The following is a 23,003-nucleotide window of genomic DNA, read 5'->3' on the forward strand; positions in this document are numbered from 1 at the left end:
ATACATGTCAAATGTTTCTATATTGTCAATCTCATAGATTTGGTAGTACCAATGGAAAGTAAAGCAAATTCTATGCTGCTGCAGAACTTCTTGAAAAGTCAAATTCCTAAGATATTCTATAGAAACAGATGTTGGATCATATCATAATAAGTTTGAGTTGGGTTTTGCAAATGCTTGTCAATCACAGCCCAGTACTTAGATATAAGGGGTTTAGTAGAGAAAGGAGTAGGAGAAGGAGAAAGAGGGGGGCTATCTATGAACTGGATCCTGTTACAGATTTCAGTCCCTGCAGTTGCACAGGGCTGCCACTAGCGGACAGTAGAGATCAGTTGCCTTTGTATCTTTACTGCTGCAGCAACCTCACCTCAAAAAAAGATGGCAGGACTTCAGAAACAGCTGTCAGCCGGGAAGGAGCATCTCTGCAGCTAGCCTGGACCCAAACATGAGCTTCAAGGCAGCTTGGAGTGAGAGTATCAGCACATCCAGGCCACTAAGGACAGTCCATGAGCATTCAGCCTCCTGTAGCCAGCAGCAGATGCATGATCAGCAGTCCCCAGCCATACAGGAGATCAGCCACTAATCTCACAGCAAAGCTGTCAGCTCCACATCCAGAATAAGAGCCCATCTTAAGGAACAAGAGCAGAGAGGAAGCCTGCAGAATGAGGTAGGAGCCCCCCTCCCTGCTTTCCATGGGTGCATGTACTGTATCAAGGGGGAGTGTGCATTGTAACAATATGAATACATTGTAGCAATGCCAGGACAGAGATGCAATACTGGGCTGCCTATGACTGTGGATGACACATCCATTCATTGTGCCTGTGGCCAGATCATGCAACTGAAGGGGGGTTGGCACAGAGACCCCTAACCACACTGCCCACCTCCTCATTCCCTGTCACTATGCATGCATCCAGCACATACACAATGACACTAACCCAGACTGATAGCAAGGAGGGGGTGGGCTATTGTGCTGCACAGTTTAACCCCCTATGTGCATTTCTCATGCATTTAACCCCTGCAACCAAATTAGCTGCATCTATGGTCAATATAATACAGGGGGAAGGGGTTGGCTTAGAAATGTCAAGTTTAACCCTTCACAGCTCAGTGCACCAGGCAGTGGGACTGCCTGTCTTGGCTGTGCATGGCAGAGAAAGGGTTACAACCTTCGTTCCAGCAAACCAATGTAAATGTGTCCTCTATAATGACATCATCATTGGATATAGCCTGTGTGTGATGCTGAGGACACCAGCAGATATGCATTTGCAGTAAGTAATTATTTGTGGCTACTAATTTATATATTTCTATTGCAATAGTCATGATAGTGTGGGGACACAGGTTATATTGATGATAATATATCCAGCTGTGGAAGCAATCTATATAGGATGTAAATATATGCATACACACACATATATAGCATGTATGTGGTGATCCTCTAGCTGAACGCTACTGCCTCTGGATGATAGACATAAAACCACCATGGTCTTAAAGAAACATCTGACCATTTTTTCTGCACTACCATTTTATTCGGCAGCCATACTTCTAATATGTCCAGGGGCTCTGATTTAAGGGCCCATTCATTTCCAATAATTGTCTGCACTTCAGTGTATGTTATGGAAAATATAGAATACCAAAAAAATGGAATATGTGGGGGATGGTATAAATCTATATGATGTGTGTCATTTACTGTTTATCTCAGGATCCAACACACTGGCACCTTTTGGGGGATGGGGCCATTTTTTTTTTCATTTAAATGCATATATTTTGGGCTAATATTCATTTTTGCAATGGGGTTTGATGAAAAATTTTACACGTCATTTAAACAAGAAATCGTTCAGTCGTACACATTGACTGTATAAGTGAATGAGAACGACTGAACAAGCACTGTTTAAACTGAGTGATTAATAAAGGAGTCAGCGATGATTTTTATGCCTGCATAAAATGAATAATGAAGGAAAAGTGAACAATTATCGTTCGTCATTTGCACATTGGCGTGCATTTAGACTGAATGATTATCATTCACTTTCACTCCTTGGAATGATTTTTTGAAGAATTGTTCAGTCTAAAAGGGCCTTTTAGTCTCAACAGGAGATGTCAGTCAAGCTGAATTGATCTTTCCCTCTGCTCTCTCTTGTCCTGAACTTTCTTATCAGCTAATTTATGAACATAAAGTTTATCTTTGCTGTTGTCACAAATAAACTGATAAGAACATGCAGGGGAGAAGAGATAAGGGCTGAAAACCAAGTTCTAATAGTCCTGCCTCACTGCTTGGGGTACTTTTACATGGGCCAATAGACACCTGAGCTATTACGGGCAACTGTCCGCCCATGTACATATGAGACACAACAGGGCACTGAATGAGAATTGCTCACTTGTTGTAGCTACTTGGTTTTTAGCTCCCCTAAAAATCAAGCAACTATCGGCTTGTGTAAACAGACAGTTGATCTCTGGACGACTGCCTGTTAAATCTGAGTCCCGCGGGTTTTGAAGCTGCGCTTTCCTGACGGAAAGAATATGTCCAGTGGGAACCCAGCCTTTTTCACACGACCATATGCATTTTTATGGTCAAACCTACGTACTGAAAAATCGCATAAATGAAGAATAGCCCCGATCAAGTCCTGATCTTTAGGGTGCCTACTCGCAGATCTTCTGTCCGGCCTCGGGAGTCGTCTTCTGGAGGCCGGGGATTGAATTCAATGAATGGCTGAGCGCTGTGACCAATCACAGGCAGTGCTCAGCTGTCATTCAATGGCTGAGTGCTGCCTGTGATTGGCTGAATGCTCAGCCAGTGAGACCAGAGCTTTCTGGGGGTGGGGATTTTTCAATCCCCAGCCTCCAGAAGACGACTACCAGGGGCTGGACAGAAGTGCCAAACAGCTCTTCTAGGAGAGTATAATTTTTTTTTTAACCTTTTTTTTTTTCTTACAGCTAGGGATGATTTTCAGGGAAGAGCTTATATTTCAAGCCCTTCCCCAAAAATCGTCGCTGGGGGGGTTGCCTGCAACCCACTGCTTTCAATGGGTCCGCAGCATTGTCAACTCCATTGAAAGCAATGGAATTGCATCACAGACTTCTGCCACAGCTGTGGCAGAGGATGCCTTCATTCCCGCCGTCCCCATTAAAAAAACAGAGCGATATTGCAGAGTTCTCTCTGCGCTGTGAGGCACTCGCTCTTGCATCGCAAGAAAATATATAGCTAGTGAGTAGGCACCTTTAGCTGCATATTTTCTGCCATTCACAGAAAATACGGCTGCAGCATATCAGCAAAAAAATACGCTGCAGCACGGAAATCCCTCAATCAGCAGAAATCCTCGGAATGACTGCTAATGCTTAAATAGAGCCAGCTGGGGTTTTTTTCCAGCACTGGACGCAGGTAAACTCCCTCCCCTTCCTTTTTTTTCATCTCCCATAGGTGTCTATGGGAGCTACCAGTGTATCTCGGCCAAAGATAGGGCAAGACCTATCTTTGGACGCAGTATATAGAATCGGCGACCGAAAATGGTCACTGAAGTTCTATTTTTGCAGACGCAATTTTTTTACACGCCTAAAAATTGCTCAGCTGTATGAATACATTGGGATTCAATGCTTCAGATGGTGCGATTTTTGCCTGATTTTTGGATGGTCGTGTGAATAAGGCCTTAGGCCAGATTAACATGGGCACATTTGCGCACAAAAAAATTACACGCACAATACGTAGAAAATAGAACCCATTGTGTCTTTACAAACGGTAGAAATTCTGCACCAGTTGGTGTTGATTTTACCCCCTTTTTTAATTAGGTGGAATTTGCTCTGGAAATATACAGCATAACTTTAAAATCTGCACTGTGTGCAGATCAGCTGAAGATTTTGTGCAGATTTTTTTGCAAAATGTGAATCTCGGCCACAAGGTTTGTAATGTAAATAATGTGGATATTCCATGTGGAAATTCCGTACAGAACATCTGCAGCACATCCACCCTGTGTGAGTGTACCATTCAGGTGCAATTACACGGAGCATTTCTCCCCTGCAACACACAGGTGAAGGTACGCTGATTATGGCTGGCAACTGAACTTGGCGGTTTAATCACTACTAGGTGCTGGTCACCATCAGCATTTCTCCACCTGCAGGAAGAAATGCTGCCGTGTAATAGCACTCTGAGGGTGCCTTCACACTGGCGAGGGCGATATTGGGCCACATGATTCACGGCCCAATGTCGCCTTCGCAATCCCTCTGAAAACCCCTGGATGCAAGGCATTTTCACATGTAATCAGCCTCACTTCCCTGCAGGGGTTCCCTTCATCCCTGCCGCGGCTGTGACAGAGACTGCGATGTTCTCCCATTGTTTTCAATGGGGCCAGCACTGCTGCCGTCGGCCCCATTGAGAACAAGGTGAAACCCCTGGATGTGACAGCCTCGTATCCCTGCTGGTTGAAGGAATCCCCTACTGCAGCTGACACAGCTGCAGCAGAGGAACGCAATGTTCTCACATTGTTTTCGATAAGGCCGGCGCTGCTGTCACCGATCTATTGAAAACAATGGGTGATATTGCCAAAACAAAGGACATGCTGCAATTTTTTTTTCACACAGCATCGCAGGAGTGAAAGCATCGCAAATGAAAATGAAACCATTGAAAATCACTGGTTTCATAATCCTTCGTTTTCACTCACTCTTGCATCACAAGAAAGTCGCACGATTTTTCGCCAGTGTAAAAAAAATACTCCCTAAGGCTACCTTCACACTGGTGAGCGCGATACAGGACTGTGAATCTCGCCCCCGTATCACGCTCCACACCATGTGAATTCCCCGAGGATGCAAGGCGTTTTCATGTCAAAATAGCCTTGCGGTGGAGGATGGCGGTGTTTATTGAAAACAATAGGCGCTGCGATATGAGAACACACAGAAAGATAGCGGTGCCATGCAGGAAAACGTCACTCATGGGCATGACCCCATTTAAAAGAATGTGCCTCATATTTGTGCATCTCGCAACTCACAAATCTTACACAATTTTGACGCCCGTGTGAAGGCAGCCTAAGACTACATTCATACTAGCGCAAATCTAACGCGGGTTGAATGGAGTCATACACGAGTGATGTTTTGCCTTATCGATACTGTGAGGTTACAAGTCACTGCATGTCCTTTTTTTTGCTTTTTTTTTTGCGTTTTTTAGAACGCATCGCGCATGTTTTCATTGGGACACTCAGACACATGACATGCCCTGTGATGTGCACAGTGCAGTGCAATGTTTTCCTTTGCAATCAATAGGAAACACTTGCTGATCCTCTGACGTGTGTGAAACGAGCATCGGACGATCGCAATTTCACAGAAGTGGTGCAAGGCGTTTTTGCATTAAAAACGTCTTGCATCTGCGGATAAAGCACATGTTGAGAAGCACGGTATCAGAATGGGTTTTCCAGCTTATCAGGCTAAATAGCCATTTAAATCGGGGTGTGCTCGACTGCTGTGCACAAAGTAGATTAAAATGTACCGAAATCCACACAAATCGAACTCTTTTATAGCATAGAATAAATTGTGCATATGTCTATATGGCGGAATTCCGACTAAAAAAAAAACAAAACAGTCAACTTGTGGAATTCCAACAGGGAAAATCATTTTCCCGTGTGTTTCCACATCAAGAAGTGACATGTTCGCAGCGAATTCCACCATGTGAACATACCCTAAAGGTACCTTCACAGATTGCAAGATCTCTACGAGCATCCTGCAACGGAATACCTGCTGCAATTCTGCACAAAGGCTAACTTCACACGGATGAGCACGATGTGGGGCCGTGAATCCCACCCCTATAACGCGCTTCCCACCATCTGAAATCCCTGAGAATGCGAGGCCTTTTTATGTGAAAACAGCCTCGCATCACTTCAGGGATGCAGGGAATCCCCCGTCCTGGAGTTTCTCCCATTGATGTCAATAGGAGACATCGCATTGTGTGCATTTTGCATGTGGTGCAATGCTGCCACCAACCCAATGTAAACAATGGGGCTGTGATGGAAGACCATGCAGCATGACAGAACACACTGCCATTTGTTTCCCACATAGTATCGCATTGCGGTGCCATGCAGGGAAACATCACGTATGTGTATGACCCTATTCAAAAGAATGGGGTTCATATTTGTGTGTCTCGCGCAATTTTTTCAGGCTGCGTGAAACTGGCCTAAATGTGTGGATTGGCTGCGTTTTCACTGGTGAAATGGCTGCAGAACTTCACAGGTTAAATTCCGCAGCATCATTCCACAGCATAAATAGGCATGCTGCGGATTTAAAATCCACAGCGTTTAAAAAAAAAAACGCAGATTTCTCACGGAAAATTTCCACATCATGTGAAGATGATTTCTGAAATCTACATGGTTTGAACCATAAATGCTACAGAATATCTGCAGCATTTACTGCCTGTGTGAAGGCGGCCATACAGTTAATCTGGCTATACATATTAGATAACAGTAGGCTGCTAACTCATCAACCGTTGAACGAATGGTCGTCTGGTGACCGTTCATTTCGGAGACGCAGCAATACACGTTTTAGTCCATATTGATCGTCACAGTTGTTCAGATCGGCCCTACATGTTCAGTGAGACCCGATGACTGATGAAAGATCATTCTATGAACATTCTTTCAACAAGACTTCTCTCCAGATGGTAATGGTCTGTCATCAGTTGACTAAAATGATTGTGCATTGTTAAATGTCACCCAGCAAATGATCGTTTGTGTTGAAATCGGACATTTTCTTCAACTTCAGTCTAATATATATGGGGACCATTACTGGTTGATTGGTAGAGTCATAAGGAGGGGTGATCCATTGCCAGCTTTTTGAGGGGGCTCTTTGCTGACTGTGACGGTCCCTGGTCTAGTTAATTTAAATGGGAATTTCTTATTATGAGAGCTTGTTGCTGATTGGATCTCAATGATTCATTGGCTGTGCTTTACTGGCCACTATGATAACTCTGATGTCCACATGGTCCAGCCATTTCAGAATTGATAAAGGAAGCAGAGATTCTTCTGGCCGTACACAACTGAATTTCACTATATCACCCAACACCTGCATTAACCTGAATGTTTGCCTCAGTTAAGCATTATCATCTATGGCTATGGCAGAATATGGTGCCGCTTGTCTCCAGAAGAGGAGACTTTATATTAGGTTGTTGGACTGTTCAAATAAGTAGGATCTGTCAATTTATATCCACCTTGCATGTGTTTTCAGTTATGCTGACTTCCTAACACTTGGTGCTGCATGTATATGTGTGTGTATATATGTGTATATGTATAATATATATACTGTATGTGTTAACAACAGATTAAATTCATCTACTACTATAGAGCAACTGTTGTGTAACCCAAGATCATAGGTACACATGACAGTTGCAGAACTTCCGTAGGTTCTACTTACTGCACACTTGACACAATAATGGACCACAGCGGTCCATGAGGTCCTGCAGAAGACCACTCCATCTGGAGCTGCCAGTGGGGCAGAGCAGTTAACTTGCTTCCCAACATTGTATCCCTTCTTTCAATATCTCCAAGTAACCTATCAGTCCTTATTGATGCTATAACCTGTTTTGTGCACTGATGACTCCAGAGTTGACAATGTGAAGGGTATGTATACTTTTGCAAGTGTTTTCTAATTGCTTCAATGCAAAAATTCTAATACAAAAATGAAGCAACATTGCAAATAGCTTTAAAACTCTACCATTTGTGCATACAGCTCCTAATCAGGGGCAGAATGCCTTTATGATTACAGACTACAAACAAACCCGGGTAGTGTGATCCTACAAGTCATGTATTTTTGGGTGCTTTTACACTGAGTGATTTATCGTTTGCAGGAGCAAACAATGACAGAGTTCGCTCGTGCATCCTGTTTACAGAGGCAGATAAATTGTTTGCTCGCTAAATCATTCAATGGTTCGCATTCACTGTACCAGTAAATAACAACGACAGAACAATTGGTAGTTAAACCGAACAATTAGTGAACGAGCCAATGCGGATTGTCATGCTAAGCAAAGAATGAACGAAACGTGAATGAATTATCGTATATCATCAATCGTTGGTCGTGTTTACACCGAACAATAATTGTGCGAATTCGTATGATCCAACGATCTTTCTTTCTTTTTTTTTTTTGTCTTTAACGATAATTGTTCTATGTAAAAGCACCCTTAGGTCAATTTCACGCTGGCGATTGCAATATTGCAGTGATATCGCAGCTTGTTTCCTGGTTTTCTTGTGAAAAATCATGCGCCGCTGCTGCCCGCATTTTTTCTCACGTGAGAAAATCGCGCAATTTTATCACAAGAACGTTAATTGGAGTTTCTAATGTTAAAACATGTATCGCATTGCACGGAAATCACAAGTTCGTGTTTTGCGATGTGATAAACAAGGAGGCTCCATAGGGAACCATAAGAGAGAAAACTAAATCACACATTGCAGAAAGATGTAGCATGCTGCGATTTTTTGTTTTTGCCTTGTCTCAACATAGCATCAGTGAAAACATCGCTAATATGAAGGAAACCATTGAAAAGCATTGTTTTCCCAAACAAACATGCATTTTCTCGCACTGTCGCATCAATGGAAAATTGCATGATTTGGTCGCCCATGTGAAACCGACCTTACTGTCTTCTTTCTAGTTTGTTTCCATTAAAAACAGAGTAGATAGATGGAAGCGCTGAACTGAGCCCCAACGCAGGAGTGAAAGCAGCCTTATTAGGCTGGGTTCACACAGGGCGGATTTGCTGCGGAAATTCCATTTTGAATTTTGCTGCAGCAAATCCACCTGCGGCCGCTAATCCTGGGATTAGCCAACCATGTGGACGAGATTTGTGAAAAATCTTGTCCACACGGGATGGCCAATCTGTCGCGGCAAAGCCAGCTGAAGCCGGCGCTGTGGCGTGGATTCCCCGGCCGCAGCATGTCAATTTTAATTTTTTCCGATGCGTCTGCACTCTCCTCTATGGAAGCACGGGCTGCAACGGAAAAGCGTGCTGCCAAGCCGCTCCAAAACCCGCGGCTAAGTACCGCAGGTTTTGAAGCAGCGCTTTCCCGTGTTTTTTCGCTGCAGCCAAACCGCGAGATTTCCGTCGAGATTCCGCCATGTGAGAAGCCAGCCTTAGTTTGCTCTCAAACTCTGTGTGTGAAGTAACCAGTGAATGTTATTAATATACCAGGACGTGTTTGTAAATTTGTGGATAAATAGGCTAAGGTTTATAAAACAGCAGCATCTTGTGATGGAGGCCTTGTGTAAATGTTTAGTCTGCTGCAAGTGTTTGGCTTTAATTCATGTTGGGTGACATTTCTGTAGAGATGAGAAAAAATAGCTACAAATCAGCAGCTAAGCCTGATACTACCTCATGTATCGGGATACTGTCAGATCTGTTTGGGGTCATACACATTCAAAATGTAGACAGACGTATGCACATTTATACAGAAATCTGTTTTTTGCTTATACGTTAATGTTGTAGACATGTATTTACAATATCTTTTTAAAGGCATTGTCCCCTTCACTAAAGTGTTGGACATAGGCAAGAAAATAAATAAAAACATAGGCAAATGTTAAACATTTCTGTACGCTGACCGTCAATGTAAAAGCAAATGTAGCCTTTTAGCACAAAAAAGGGCTATCCTATTCTATTAGTCAGATACAATGTGGAGGAGGCCAAGCATGTACCCTTTAAACTATGTTTCGCCAATTAAAGAAGAGCAGTGCACCGAGGAATACATGTCAACACTGTTTTTGGTATTCTAATGTATCCGCTCAGCAGACAGCAGAAACGTGATGTGAACATAGCCTTAGACAGAGGAAGAATTCTAATCACAAGTAACTGGGAAAGTGTTTTTCCTTCCTGATTCTTGGGCTTACCCCCCTGTAGGAAATCTATTTTAGTTAAAGGAAAACTGAAGTGAGCAGTGCCTTCCATATTTTTCTACTTTTAACACTTTCAGGACCAAATACTTCATTTTTCTTTTTTTTTTCACATGCAGGGCATAATAGGCATAAATACATGCCAGCCCTGGGGTCTTTCACAAGGCCCAGGCTGCCATGACAGTTGAACAACACCCAGCTAACCCGTTGCAGAGATGCTTGGGAGACAGTGAGCACCCTCTCTCTGTTGGGTCATTTAAAGGCCACTGTCAGAATTGGCTGCGGCATCTACCGCTATATGGTTAATGGCCACAATCAGAGTGATCTCCATTTGTGGTCTTGTGTCAGCCAACACCTGCAGCTCAGCTACCAAGCCCTTTCCACACTAACACCATGCATATTCAATGTTTATTTACATCGGATTGCATGAAGGATTCATCCATTCTGTTTCATATTCCACTCAAAACTGTGAGAAATAAGCAATTCTACTTGTATCGCTGAAATTCGTCCATTTCCCCTCCTTCTCTCTGGCTGTAAGGCCTCAATCACACGGGTGATGTGTTTTTAAGACGGCTACATCGCGGCCGAAATTGCATCGACGAAGAATAGCTGCAATCAAGTTCCCAGAATAATTAGCGTTTTCTCATCCATTCACATGGTCATCCATTCCTTCTAATAGCTTCAATAGAGCCAGCTGTCTTCTTTTCCCAGCGTTGGGCGCAGGTAAACTCCCTCCCCCTTTCTTTATTTTCAGCTTACATGGGAGTCTATAGGAGCTTCCAGTGTATCTTGATAGGGCAATACCTATCTTTTAACGCAGCGTGATTTCACATTTTGAGGGTGTAATTTTTTATTTTATTTTTTCCCGCACCCAAAAATCGCCCATGTGAACGAATACATTGGAATCCAATGCTTCACATGGTCGCGTTTTTTGGATGACATTTTATCACAGTGCAATGTCTTCTCCTATACCAATGAAAACATAGGACATGCCGCAATTTTATATGACTCTATTCAAAAGAATGGGGTTCGTGCGAGATTTGTGCGTCTCGCGACTTTCTCAGCCGTGTGAAAGCAACCTGACTGCCAGATCTTTCCACATATTACAGGCTGATCACTGGGGATTCCAGTAGGCAGATACTTTGTGATCAGCTTATTGTAAACGGTCACTCCTAACAAGTAGGGAGAACCCCCTTAAGGAACTATTCCCTAAAATCTATTAAACTTCATATAGCTTCTGATACTGAATTTACACACTCCATGACAGGTGCCAGGTATCAGCTTGCGGCTGCGATTCCAACCAGCCGGGGGTTGCCAGTGAAAGGGCTGATAAGGTCGTCAAGATCGTGCAGCAATTGGCAGCCGTGGCTCGGTGGAGTCTCGGACACAAAGGTGTACCTGTTACATGGGAACGCACCCTAAGGCCAGTGTCACACAGGTATAAGCGTATTTACGCACTTGCGCAATGAACGTTGTGTATTTGCGTGCCAAAGTGTATGTTGTACTATACTTTTTGCGTACACAAATGGTGTGCATTTTCGTGCGCAAAAAAACACAAAAGCATGCTCCAATTCATTGAAATGGTTAATTAGGTCATTGCGAATGCGCAGGAAAATAGAACATGCGGCATAATTTTTGGTACAAATGAAATGCGTGCACAAAATACGCTTATGTGATCAAAGCCATTGAAATCAATGGGCTCATAGTCACTGCATATTGCATGCGCAAAGTGAATTTGTGTGAGACAGGCTTAAAGGTGGATTTTAATTGCTACTATTGTCAATAAACGATTTCTGCATTAATGGCTCTGATCTATGGGGACTACTGGTAAAGCGCTACAATCTATCAGTTATATCATTGCTAGCACTTCAGCTGCCCACCTAATATAGTCCTTAGCCCCTCGGCACTGCCCTCTTCTGTCCCAGAATTCATTGCTGTCTGGAAGGTGCATGAAGATCTTTCTCTGCTGTGTTGCATACATAGTAGTTATGAGAGCAGCTGCTGCTGACTTTACAAGCACAAGATGCAAGCGACATAATGCGAGCTGATGAGCATCTCGGATATTGTGCTGACATCACTTAAACCATTAGACATTTAGTGATACTGCCTGATCTATGAGAGCACAATGGGATAGATTTACCATAGACCTAATGAAACTAGCCCTCCTATGTAGCACAATGTATACACATGATTACAAGATGCGTACGAAGCTGTGGAATATGTTGGCAATATACAAACAGCAGGGAAATAAAATATCATTATTAAGCTGTATTTGCATGTGCTGGTTGTAGTGCAATCAAAAACTGCATGTATTTTGGCCACGGTTGCGGTAAAAATGGCAACCACATCCAAAACCGCAGCCAAAACGCATGCCATTTTTACCCCAACCAACCCATAGGAATACAGTCTTATAGCTGCTGCCAGCAGAGGGAGCTCATTAGCACTAGAGTGGCAGCCTTACTGCCTCAGATGATGTAGTAACCACTATCTTCTCCAATCATGGAATGAGAAGGAATAAAACCTTTGTAAGCATTGCCTATCTTATAAACCTACTATATCTTTCTGTATCGAGTAGTGTACACGATCTGACCTCTTGTACAAATGAGACGTTTTAAGGAGTAATATACGCCATTTTAGCCACACCCTCAGAGAAGCAGCAAAACTAAATTAAAAAGCCACACAAACTTTTATAAATATAGCCTGCCTAGCAAAAATGATGATACAGTCTGCCAATGTAGCGGTATAGTGGCACAGGATTCAGGATATGATGCAGCAGATGGAATAACTAGGTTATGAAATATTTATTTGATGCACAATAATAGGATTGAACAATAATGCAGTATTGAGTTCGATGACGAACTTTCATCTTCTAAAACTTGGGCACTGTGTATTGCAAACAAAAACATAGACATAACACTTTGTGGGCAATCTGTAATAACAAGAATACCTTGTGGCTGATACAAAAGATTACACTTAACTAAGAATAATACCATCTCTGAGGCACACAGGTTCAGAATAGAAAACACAGCTTTCCCTTAAAGGTTAACACTCTGATACAGTCTCTAAGGCCACTCTCACACATCCGTTTTTCAGCGCGATTACCACTGTGTTTCGAACGTAGTGGTTATCACAGTATTTCGCTCCTATTGATTTCAATGGGGCCTCGCAGACATGCGCTTGAACGCAGCGCTTTCAAGCGCTGTCTGCTCTATTTTACCACGATTAACGCACCTCATCACCCATCACAATCATAGAATCGTAGAATGGTAGAGTTGGAAGGGACCTCCCAGGGTCATCGGGTCCAACGCCCTGCTCACTGCAGGATTCATAAAATCTTCCCAGACAGATATTTGTCCAGCCTTTGTTTGAACACTTCCATTGAAGGAGAACTTACCACCTCCCCTGGCAACCTGTTCCACTCATTGATCACCCTCACTGTCAGAAAGTTTTTTTTCTAATATCTAATCTGTCTCCTTCCTTTCAGTTTCATCCCATTGCCTCTAGTCTTTCCTTGTACAAATGAGAATAGGGCTGATCCCTCTGCACTGTGACAGCCCTTCAGATATTGTAGACAGCTATTAAGTCTCCTCTCAGCCTACTTTTTTGCAAGCTAAACATTCCCAGATCCTTTAACCGTTCCTCGTAGGACATGATTTGCAGACCACTCACCATCTTGGTAACTCTTCTCTGAACTTGCTCCAGTTTGTCTATGTTGGGATGCACTGGGATGCATTAAGAACCTCTGTCGGACACAGTAACCTGCATTCAAATCACGGCGTTTTGCCGACCTTGTGTGTGTGAGTGGCCTTAGAGAAGGCATTTCCCGCATACACGTGCAATGTTCCTTTAAATATGACAGTCTATGAACTTAAGTATCAGAAACTTAACAGCAATGTAGCCAAATCATTGATTCTCACAATGTGGCTACAAAGGACGCCCCCGCTCTTGACCCAGTGGAGAGGGAAAGTAGATCTCTTATATAGCCTAGAGGAATTAACTAGCTGGAAAAGAGGGACCCGCGAAAAATTTATTAAAAAATGGGAGCTGTGGAAGTGGGCGCTATAGATCCCCATAAGAACATCGACTGGGAGTTGTTGTACCCCCGACGACTTGTTGGGAATAAAAAGAAAACGAGGGGTGGACGGAAGCCCCCTGAATGAAATTTGGCTGGCTGCGGGACCCCGACCCTCTCTTAGTAAAATATGGGGGACTCCCCCCTGGGTGCCACCAACAAGGGACAACCAGAGGCTGGAAATTGTAGATTATAGGTTATAGATAATAGATTATAAATTACGAACTAAATCAGATAAAAAGGACCACGGAGGAGGGGTGTAAGCGGATGGCGGCGCAGATTGGCCGAGATCATGAGGAGATGTAAGACGCTGTAATCGGGGTGGAGGACGAGAGAGTAGTGGAGGGACGACCTGCCTTCCGTGACTCCTCGCCCTCCCAATGTTCGGATGCCCCCTGCCCGGTGGTGAGGGTGATCCTCCCCCCCCCCCCGACCCCCACCCCCCTGTTATGTTAAATGGCATGTGCAGAACCGGTCCCCTCCCCCGCCCCTGGCTCGGAGACGTAGAACCGGGCAAAATTGGCGGCCCCGGTGGCCCTTGGGTGGATGAGGGGATCGATAACAAAGCAATGGTTTCGATATTTTCTCCATGTGAGTGTTAAGCAGGAGAATATACCTGTTATGTTGAATACGTGGTGGAATCAGCCTGCCTGTTATATTATTGCATATGGTATGATGACATGCTGTAACAAAAGAAAAAACTTTAATAAAAACAGATTTTTTTAAAAAAGAAACTTAACAGCAGTTCCGGGTTCTTTAGTAGAAATTCCAAAACGCATAACACAATGTTATCTCCATCTGGTTAGTAGGTAGTATTTACCCCGGTTTAGCTTGAAGGTTTTCAGGTGCTCAGGCCGACCCTGAGTCAAACGGTTTGAATAGCAACAATGAATGAGAAAATCCAGCTCCTTAAACACTTCTTTTATTGCAAAAATTTCATAAAATTACAAATGATAGGTACTGCGTGACACCATGCCTACGCCCTGACGTGCTTCAAAAGACACATCTTTCTGTGATCAAGAAGGAAATATCTTTCGAAACGCATCTGTGCGTAGAGATGGTATCACACGATACCTACCATTTCTAATTTTATGAATTTTTTATAATCGAAGAACAAAAAGGTGTTTTTAAGGAGTCGGCTTTTCTCCTTTGTTGTCCTTAGTATAAACCCTAGCTTCTGCAGCAAGTCTACAGCCTAACTAGAGTTTGTACCTCTGATGTGCACACTTATAAAACTCACTTACAGTTCCATAGGACGGTAGTCCCCACTGCTGCCAACCCCAGGGTTGTCTGAGATCAGGAGGATGACATTACGGTACTGTCTCCTCCAGTAACTCCTGGCCAGTCTTTTCTCCACTCGGTCGCGTGCAGACCATTCTCCTTAGAGGCAGCAACTTCAGTCTCTCTAATTGATCCCTGTGCTCCCCAGTGCCGTTGCAGCACCTGCAGCTCCACTTGCAGCACTCTGCACTTTCCAAGTCCCTCCTGCAGATAGCAGCCTCCTGTTATTCAGTCTGGCACACTCGCAGCTCACCATGGAGCACAAATTTTTATAGCAGAGCATCCTCCTTCTAGAAAGTTACCAGTAAGCATGCTCAGTTATGTTGTAGCAAAATTTGGCACACATTTTCACACAAGCAGTGATTTTGGTGCATCTGCGCAGTCCATCTCCATAGCAGCTTAACCCTTTATGGTAAACCCCCTAAAGCACGATAATACTTACACAGATGTGCCCCATTGTTCTCTCCCAACAACAGTAATTCAGATTGATTCCCCTTTTCTGTACTGATCTGGACAGCAGCTCATTTGCTATCATGATTCTTTTTTTTTTAATTTGTCACAAATAATTGGCTCCTGGGTCCTCAATTCGTGATAAAGCGACTCAGGGGGGTGGTGGGGTGCACTTATCTGGTAAAGCACGCCACCGTTTTTATAGTGTGACAAAGGGGGCTGCTGCTCATAAGATTTATAGAATGCGTTTAATCCCCTGGGTCCCATGCAAGTGCCAAGAGTCTCTGGGCAACTTTCCAGGTGTTTTAAAATGCCTAAAACTGAAGATCTTGCATGGAGAAGATGCTCGCCTGCCATGCTGCAGTATACAGATGAGGTACAGATATGCTCTTGTAAAAGAGAGAGATACTTTACCCATCAAGGTCAATGGGGAAATTGGCATATTAAAGCTTCCGTTATTGGCTGTTAATTACAACAAACAGATCTTTAAATGAAAGATTGTATATACTTTTGCAGTTCCATGAAAAAGGAAGAAGCTTTACAAATAACCTTGTTTAAAAAATCTGTGTATACAGCTCCTCTGCAGACCCATGTGTCTCCATAGTTATAGACTCAAAAAAAAGCTAAGGTAAATCTAATCCTGCAGGCTTGTTACTCTCTTCCATCTGTTCCCTCTTCTTGTTAATAATCTATATACTGCAGAAGAGGGCGGTATGGAAATGAGTTCCACATGTCTGCAGGGTCAGACTACACACGTTTTGTTTGCAGTCTGTAACCATAGAAACGTATAAATGCACCAGTGTAATGTTGGATCCATAGAAATGTATTGAGCAACAGACTTTGAGACGGAGTTTATGAAAGTTTTGCACTGGGTATTGTTGCCCACAACATCAGACTTGCCTACCATAGAAAGGAGATTCTATGATGGGTCCAATCAAAGAATGGCCCATAAGTCATTCACAAGGTCGTTTTGGATGCAGTAAAAACTGCACTAAAAACAACATAAAAAAGGCATGTGTGGTCTACAGCCAAAAACACAAATGTGGCAGAATTGTACTCGTTTTTTTTCCAATGCGATTTTTACAGTATCCTAACTGCTCTGTGTAAATGTACTCTATGGCGGTGTTCAGATTGGGTGCTTTGGGTGCAGTAAAAATCACACTAAAAATGGCATCTGTAGAGCTGCAGGCATTTTTGCCGTGGTTTGGATGTAATTTCAATAAAGAGAATGATCTAGCTCCGCAGACTAAAAATCAATAACTTTTTATTATAAATGTATAAAATCCAGAGCTAGTGGGCCCAGGTGCAGACAAACAGGTTTCAGGTGGAGGACGCACCCTAGATATAGTATGAGCCTAGAGGTGAACAAGTGAGATGAAAAAGGACACAAAAAGTTACAATAAACACAATAAGTTAAAAAATCCAAGAATGGGAGAATACGGCTCGTTTAAGGTTTAGCAGAAAAACGGTGCCCCCCATTCATTGATAGTTCTGGGTTTTTTTTAGAGAAAAAAGGGGCACAGGTTCCAAAAACGAAACCTCCAATGCTGGTGTGAACGAGCCCTTACACAACATGTATATGTACAGTATCATTCATAGTGATACAGGACATCTCCTTTCAGATTTAACACATAGGGGATTATAGTGTTTAAATTAAAGATGCAGAAGGCCTCCCAGTTTAGGAGACAACGATTTTGGTAAAAACTGCAAACGCATCGAAAATCCCAGCAAAAACGCATGCAGGTTGTTTTGGGGGTTTTTTGCTAAAAATTCTTTATTTATATACAATTTTTCCTTTTTTCCAAAACATCAAGTCTAACATTGTTAGCTCATGCAAGAGTAATAACCAATCAAAACGAATTTGGTAATTCACGTTTCCGCATGCGGTTTTTACAACCCCTGCCTCTTTCGATGGCCATATTGCAAGTTGCGCCCCAGAATCTCTGGCCCAACTTGCACTGGACAGCACACACATCTGTCTTCTGTCCAATCTATTCGGACGGTGCACAGTAAATATGAATGAGAATAGGACAACCAGTGAATTCTTTTTTTTTAATATACACACAGGCCATCGATGATATACACAGGCTAAAATACACCCATTTGAATAAAACCTTATACTGTCTTATAGCACGGCAGGTGCATTTCTGTCACCTCCCCCTCCATGTAAAGAGACAGAAAAGTGGAGGGGTAACCATCACCGATCACTTAGTTATTGCCCAAAACCTGCAAAACGTCTCCTTAATGACCAGTTTGCCCTGTGCATAATGTATCTATAAAAATAAATCAATCTGTTTCCATGGCAACCAGCTGTGCTAATTTCTCAGTATCATGGCACTGTGATATCGTATCACTGGGCTCTTTGTGAGGAGACCAGCTCTGAAGAGCCACGGGGTCCAATGCTGCCCTACAGACGCATCTATCAGCTTCACGATGCAGGAAATCATTGTATGTCGTCTCTGGAGTGTTTTATGTGAATTTCTAAAGAAAATAGATATTAGGAAAAATACTTGTTTTTTGTGGTCTTTGTAAGAGCAACTGATACTGAGTATATCTGGATAAAGCTTTTATCTTAGCTTGTTGTACATAGGAGCAGTATTATAGTATTTATATTCTTGTACATGCGGAGCAGGGTTATAGTAGTTATATTCTTGTACATAGGAGCAGTATTATAGTAGTTATATTCTTGTACATAGGGGGCAGTATTATAGTAGTTATATCCTTGTACATGAGGGGGCAGTATTATAGTAGTTATATTCTTGTACATAGGAGGCAGTATTATAGTTGTTATATTCTTGTTCATAGGAGCAGTATTATAGTAGTTATATTCTTGTACATAGGAGCAGTATTATAGTAGTCATATCCTTGTACATGAGGGGGCAGTATTATAGTAGTTATATTCTTGTACATAGGAGGCAGTATTATAGTAGTTATATTCTTGTACATAGGGGGCAGTATTATAGTACTTATATTCTTGTACATAGGGGGCAGTATTATAGTAGTTATATTCTTGTACATAGGGGGCAGTATTATAGTAGTTATATTCTTGTACATAGGGAGCAGTATTATAGTAGTTATATTCTTGTACATAGGGAGCAGTATTATTGTAGTTATATTGTTGTACATAGGGGGCAGTATTATAGTAGTTATATTCTTGTACATAGGGGGCAGTATTATAGTAGTTATATTCTTGTACACAGGAGGCAGTATTATAGTAGTTATATTCTTGTACATAGGGGGCAGTATTATAGTAGTTATATTCTTGTACATAGGTGGCAGTATTATAGTAGTTATATTCTTGTACATAGGTGGCAGTATTATAGTAGTTATATTCTTGTACATAGGTGGCAGTATTATAGTAGTTATATTCTTGTACATAGGTGGCAATATTATAGTATTTATATTGTTGTACATAGGGGGCAGTATTATAGTAGTTATATTGTTGTACATAGGGAGCAGTATTATAGTAGTTATATTTTTGTACATAGGGGGCAGTATTATAGTAGTTATATTCTTTTACATAGAAGTATTATAGTAGTTATATTCTTGTACATAGGGGGCAGTATTATAATAGTTATATTCTTGTACATAGGAGCAGTATTATAGTAGTTATATTTTTGTACATAGGTGGCAGTATTATAGTAGTTATATTCTTGTACATAGGTGGCAGTATTATAGTAGTTATATTCTTGTACATAGGTGGCAATATTATAGTATTTATATTGTTGTACATAGGGGGCAGTATTATAGTAGTTATATTGTTGTACATAGGGAGCAGTATTATAGTAGTTATATTTTTGTACATAGGGGGCAGTATTATAGTAGTTATATTCTTTTACATAGAAGTATTATAGTAGTTATATTCTTGTACATAGGAGGCAGTATTGTAGTAGTTATATTCTTTTACATAGAAGTATTATAGTAGTTATATTCTTGTACATAGGGGGAAGTATTATAGTAGTTATATTCTTGTACATAGGAGCAGTATTATAGTAGTTATATTCTTGTACATAGAGGGCAGTATTATAGTAGTTATATTCTTGTACATAGGAGCAGTATTATAGTGGTTATATTATTGTACATAGGGAACAGTGTTATAGTAGTTATATTCTTGTACATAGAGGCAGTATTATATTAGTTATATTCTTGTAAATAGGAGGACAGTATTACAGCAGTTAAATTCTTGTACATAGAAGGCAGTATTACAGTAGTTATATTTTTGTACATAGGGGGCAGTCTTATAGTAGTTATATTCTTGGTGAACGTCTGCTTCTGACGTTCTTGGGACCTCTCTGAGATGCTGACCAAGTGATAAGAGAGGAGATCGTGTGACCACCTGGGAACATTTATTGAGGTGGACTGGACACAGAAAGCCTCTTCAATAGAAACAGCAGGTGGCGCTATTCTAACATTACTTTTGGAATATTTGGGGATAGAAACCTTTTTTTAATGTGTAATACAGAAATATTTAACTATTAAATATTTTCCATGGGAAAACCCTTTTATGTGATGAATATTTTACTACTTGTGTGCATTGAAAGGCCCAGTTCATATTGGACATCTTTTACAGAATGCGGGGTGCGCATAATCCAGTTACTTAGTATATGTAGAGGATATTGCTATTCTTTGGTGCAGTCAGTCTTTTCCACAATAGAGAAATATGGGCAAGTGGTGTCACAATAGAGGTGTAGTGGATGCAGTCATACCTAGACAGCAAAACCTATTAATGGCATGTGATATTTGAAGGACTCAGTAAATAGAAAGGGATGGGTACCTCCCATATTCTGCAACAGTTTGTATTGCTGCTGTCTTCACAAGTGGCGAGGGTGGCGTTGCACCTTTCTCACCACAAAATACTGGCCAAGGTAAAAAAAGATGAAGTTTTGTGGTTGTGGCTTCTAGGGGTTGGCCAGTTGTAAATTATTATCTATCCTTAGGGCCCTTTACACGGGCTGAGAAATTGTTCAGTTTCCTGCCATCAGTGTGAATCTGAACTATTATTGTTCAGTCTAAATGAATGCACTGAATGAAAAACGAATGATAAATTAGTTTTTTGTTCAGTTTCTGCATGCATAATAACTGAACGACTATTGCCCCGTGTAAACAGGCAGTTATTCATCTATGAACAACTGCCTGTTTTCTGTGAATGGAGGCGGATGGACTGGAATGACCCACAACCCGTTCCAGCTCCATTCTTGAGTGATGATCATTCCTGTGTAAAAGCACAGGAACGGGCATCTGCACCCGACAGGTCGTCCCATGTAAAAGAAGTCTTAGGCTGTGCTCAATGAGTCAGATTCCTCATATAAGCCCGGCCCGTGACCCTGCGTACCTGAATTTTCTTGTGGATGACCATGGAAGTTCGCCTCCGGTCACGCGCAGTACTGTTTTTTTATGTTTTTTATTTCCCATGCCAATCTTAAGCAATGATGGGGGTACCAGCAGCCCATACGCAATCTTAGTTGCGTATGCGCTGCGGGTCAGACGGCCTACTTCAATAGAGGCTGTCTATGCAGAGTTTGCAGCAAAATTGAGTATTTATTTATTTTTTTCCCTCCATTCGTATTTGCGAGTGTGAGCGAAAAAGCGATTTACATGCCTTTCGATGCGCACATTTTGCTGCGATTCCTCTGTGACGATTGTGAATTACGCTATAGAAATCTGCCCGTGTGAGACCGGCCTTAGGATAACCCATCAATAGTAAGTGTATGGGGGTCTGTTGCCAGAAACCACCACTAATGAGCTGTTTGTTAGGCTGGTCTGGCTCAAGTTCTGAGCTTATTTCTGTAGGAGGCAGACAGCTCCATTCTCACTGCTGTGGCTATGCTTGGTATTGCAGGCAAAGTTCCCATTTATTTCAACCTCTTTAACGCACTGTGTGGTCTCACTATTATCAACATACTCCTGTGTCCTTAAGGTGCTTTAACACCTAATGATTCATCGTTCGAACGCGTGAACGATATCTGAATTCACTCATGCAGTTTTTTTTACATAGGCAGATAAATCATTTGCTCGTTTACTTGCTTAATCGTTCAGGCGTTCACTGACACTTCATAAGTGACTAAGTACGGCTGAATGATTGGTATTTAAACGGAATGATTAGCGAATGAGCCAGTGATGATTTTCATCCTTGCATGAACGATAAGTGAACGGATTATATTTCATCAATCAATTGTTGGCTCATGTTTACACTGAACGATTATTGTTAATTTTCACTCTTTTAAACAAAATTTTGAACAAAAATCGTTCCGTGTAAAGGGGCCTTAAGACGCATTTACCAGATATCTCATCAGATAAGCTCTATGGTATCTGCTCTATATATACTGCATGGGCCTCCCTGTGTGAATACCAGCCAGGCTGGTCGCTGCCCTAGGTGAGGGGCCCCTTCTATAACAAATGCTCTACATTCTGTATATTTGGTTGGTTTCCTGTTGCTGGCAGATCCAGTCCACATAGTAACAGATGAGGTGGCAGGTTTCTCCCGCACACAGATGGATGTTTTCCACAGACTTTTGTTCTGTCTTCAGACATCTGTGCATCAGATGAACAAAGGGCTCAGCACCCAGCAAGTCGTTGTGGGTAGTGACATTATGCTGGACATATGTGCCAGCCGCATATGTACCTGGTATGCTGGGCATCTAAAATTAAACCTATATTGTAATATCAGCTCCTGTCATTGGCACAGAAGCTGTCTGATCTTTCTGAAAGTGGAGCACATGCTAGCTTGGCACAGACCCTGGCATGTGACAAGACTGGGATCCGTCTACTGTGGCATTCCTTGGCACTTCGTTGTGGAAAAGTCTTCATGCACTAACATACAACTAAATGTTATTACTGTTATTACTAAGGCCATTTTCAATCAAGACATTCGGTATTTATGGGTTTTAAAAAGGGCGCAGTTTGTCAACCAGCTTTCCTAGAGCCTATCACTGAAGTTTCCAAAATTGATTATTATACATTGTAGCACAGTTGAGGTGTGCTTTACATTGCCAACCATAACCGTGTCGGTCACCACTGAGCTTAGGTCTGTTTGTATCTGACCATTACCTTCCCCCCTCCCTCCTTCCCCCTTTATATAGCACTCAAATAACTGCCCAATCAAATTAGGGAATGTAGCTTCCTTTTGGGCACTAAATGTGGGATCAGGACTGCAAGCACTGAATGTCCAAGTTATCAAGGTTAGTGATTCTTCTCCCTTCAGTAGTAACAGATGATGCAAACACGCAGGTTGCACGCTCCTATCCCTGGTCATGTGCACCCTGTATGGAGTCATTAATTCTACTTCCAGTACAGTGCGCCGCTATATATTGACAGTTCGTGTGCCTCTAATACAGTGCCAGGCATAGTGTGAACATAAATATAGTCAAAT

At 42.1% G+C, this 23,003-nt stretch overlaps 1 protein-coding gene across 5 annotated transcripts in view; it reads left to right on the forward strand.

The window, feature by feature from the left end:
• The first annotated feature begins 369 nt into the window (after nt 1-369).
• Nucleotides 370-23,003, forward strand: part of EVL (Enah/Vasp-like) — a 136,249-nt gene continuing 113,615 nt past the window's right edge. For 4 of the 5 annotated variants that reach the window (XM_066607967.1, XM_066607972.1, XM_066607973.1 and 1 more), the window contains exon 1: nt 1,186-1,262. In XM_066607967.1, coding sequence (XP_066464064.1) covers nt 1,231-1,262 — 32 coding nt within the window. In that variant the 5' untranslated portion in view covers nt 1,186-1,230. Of the gene's footprint in view, nt 665-1,185; nt 1,263-23,003 lie in introns of those variants that run through there. The other variant, XM_066607970.1, reaches the window with a different exon arrangement.

The sequence above is a fragment of the Eleutherodactylus coqui genome, chromosome 6 (genome assembly GCF_035609145.1).
Source record: "Eleutherodactylus coqui strain aEleCoq1 chromosome 6, aEleCoq1.hap1, whole genome shotgun sequence".
In the NCBI taxonomy this organism is placed as follows: domain Eukaryota; kingdom Metazoa; phylum Chordata; class Amphibia; order Anura; family Eleutherodactylidae; genus Eleutherodactylus; species Eleutherodactylus coqui.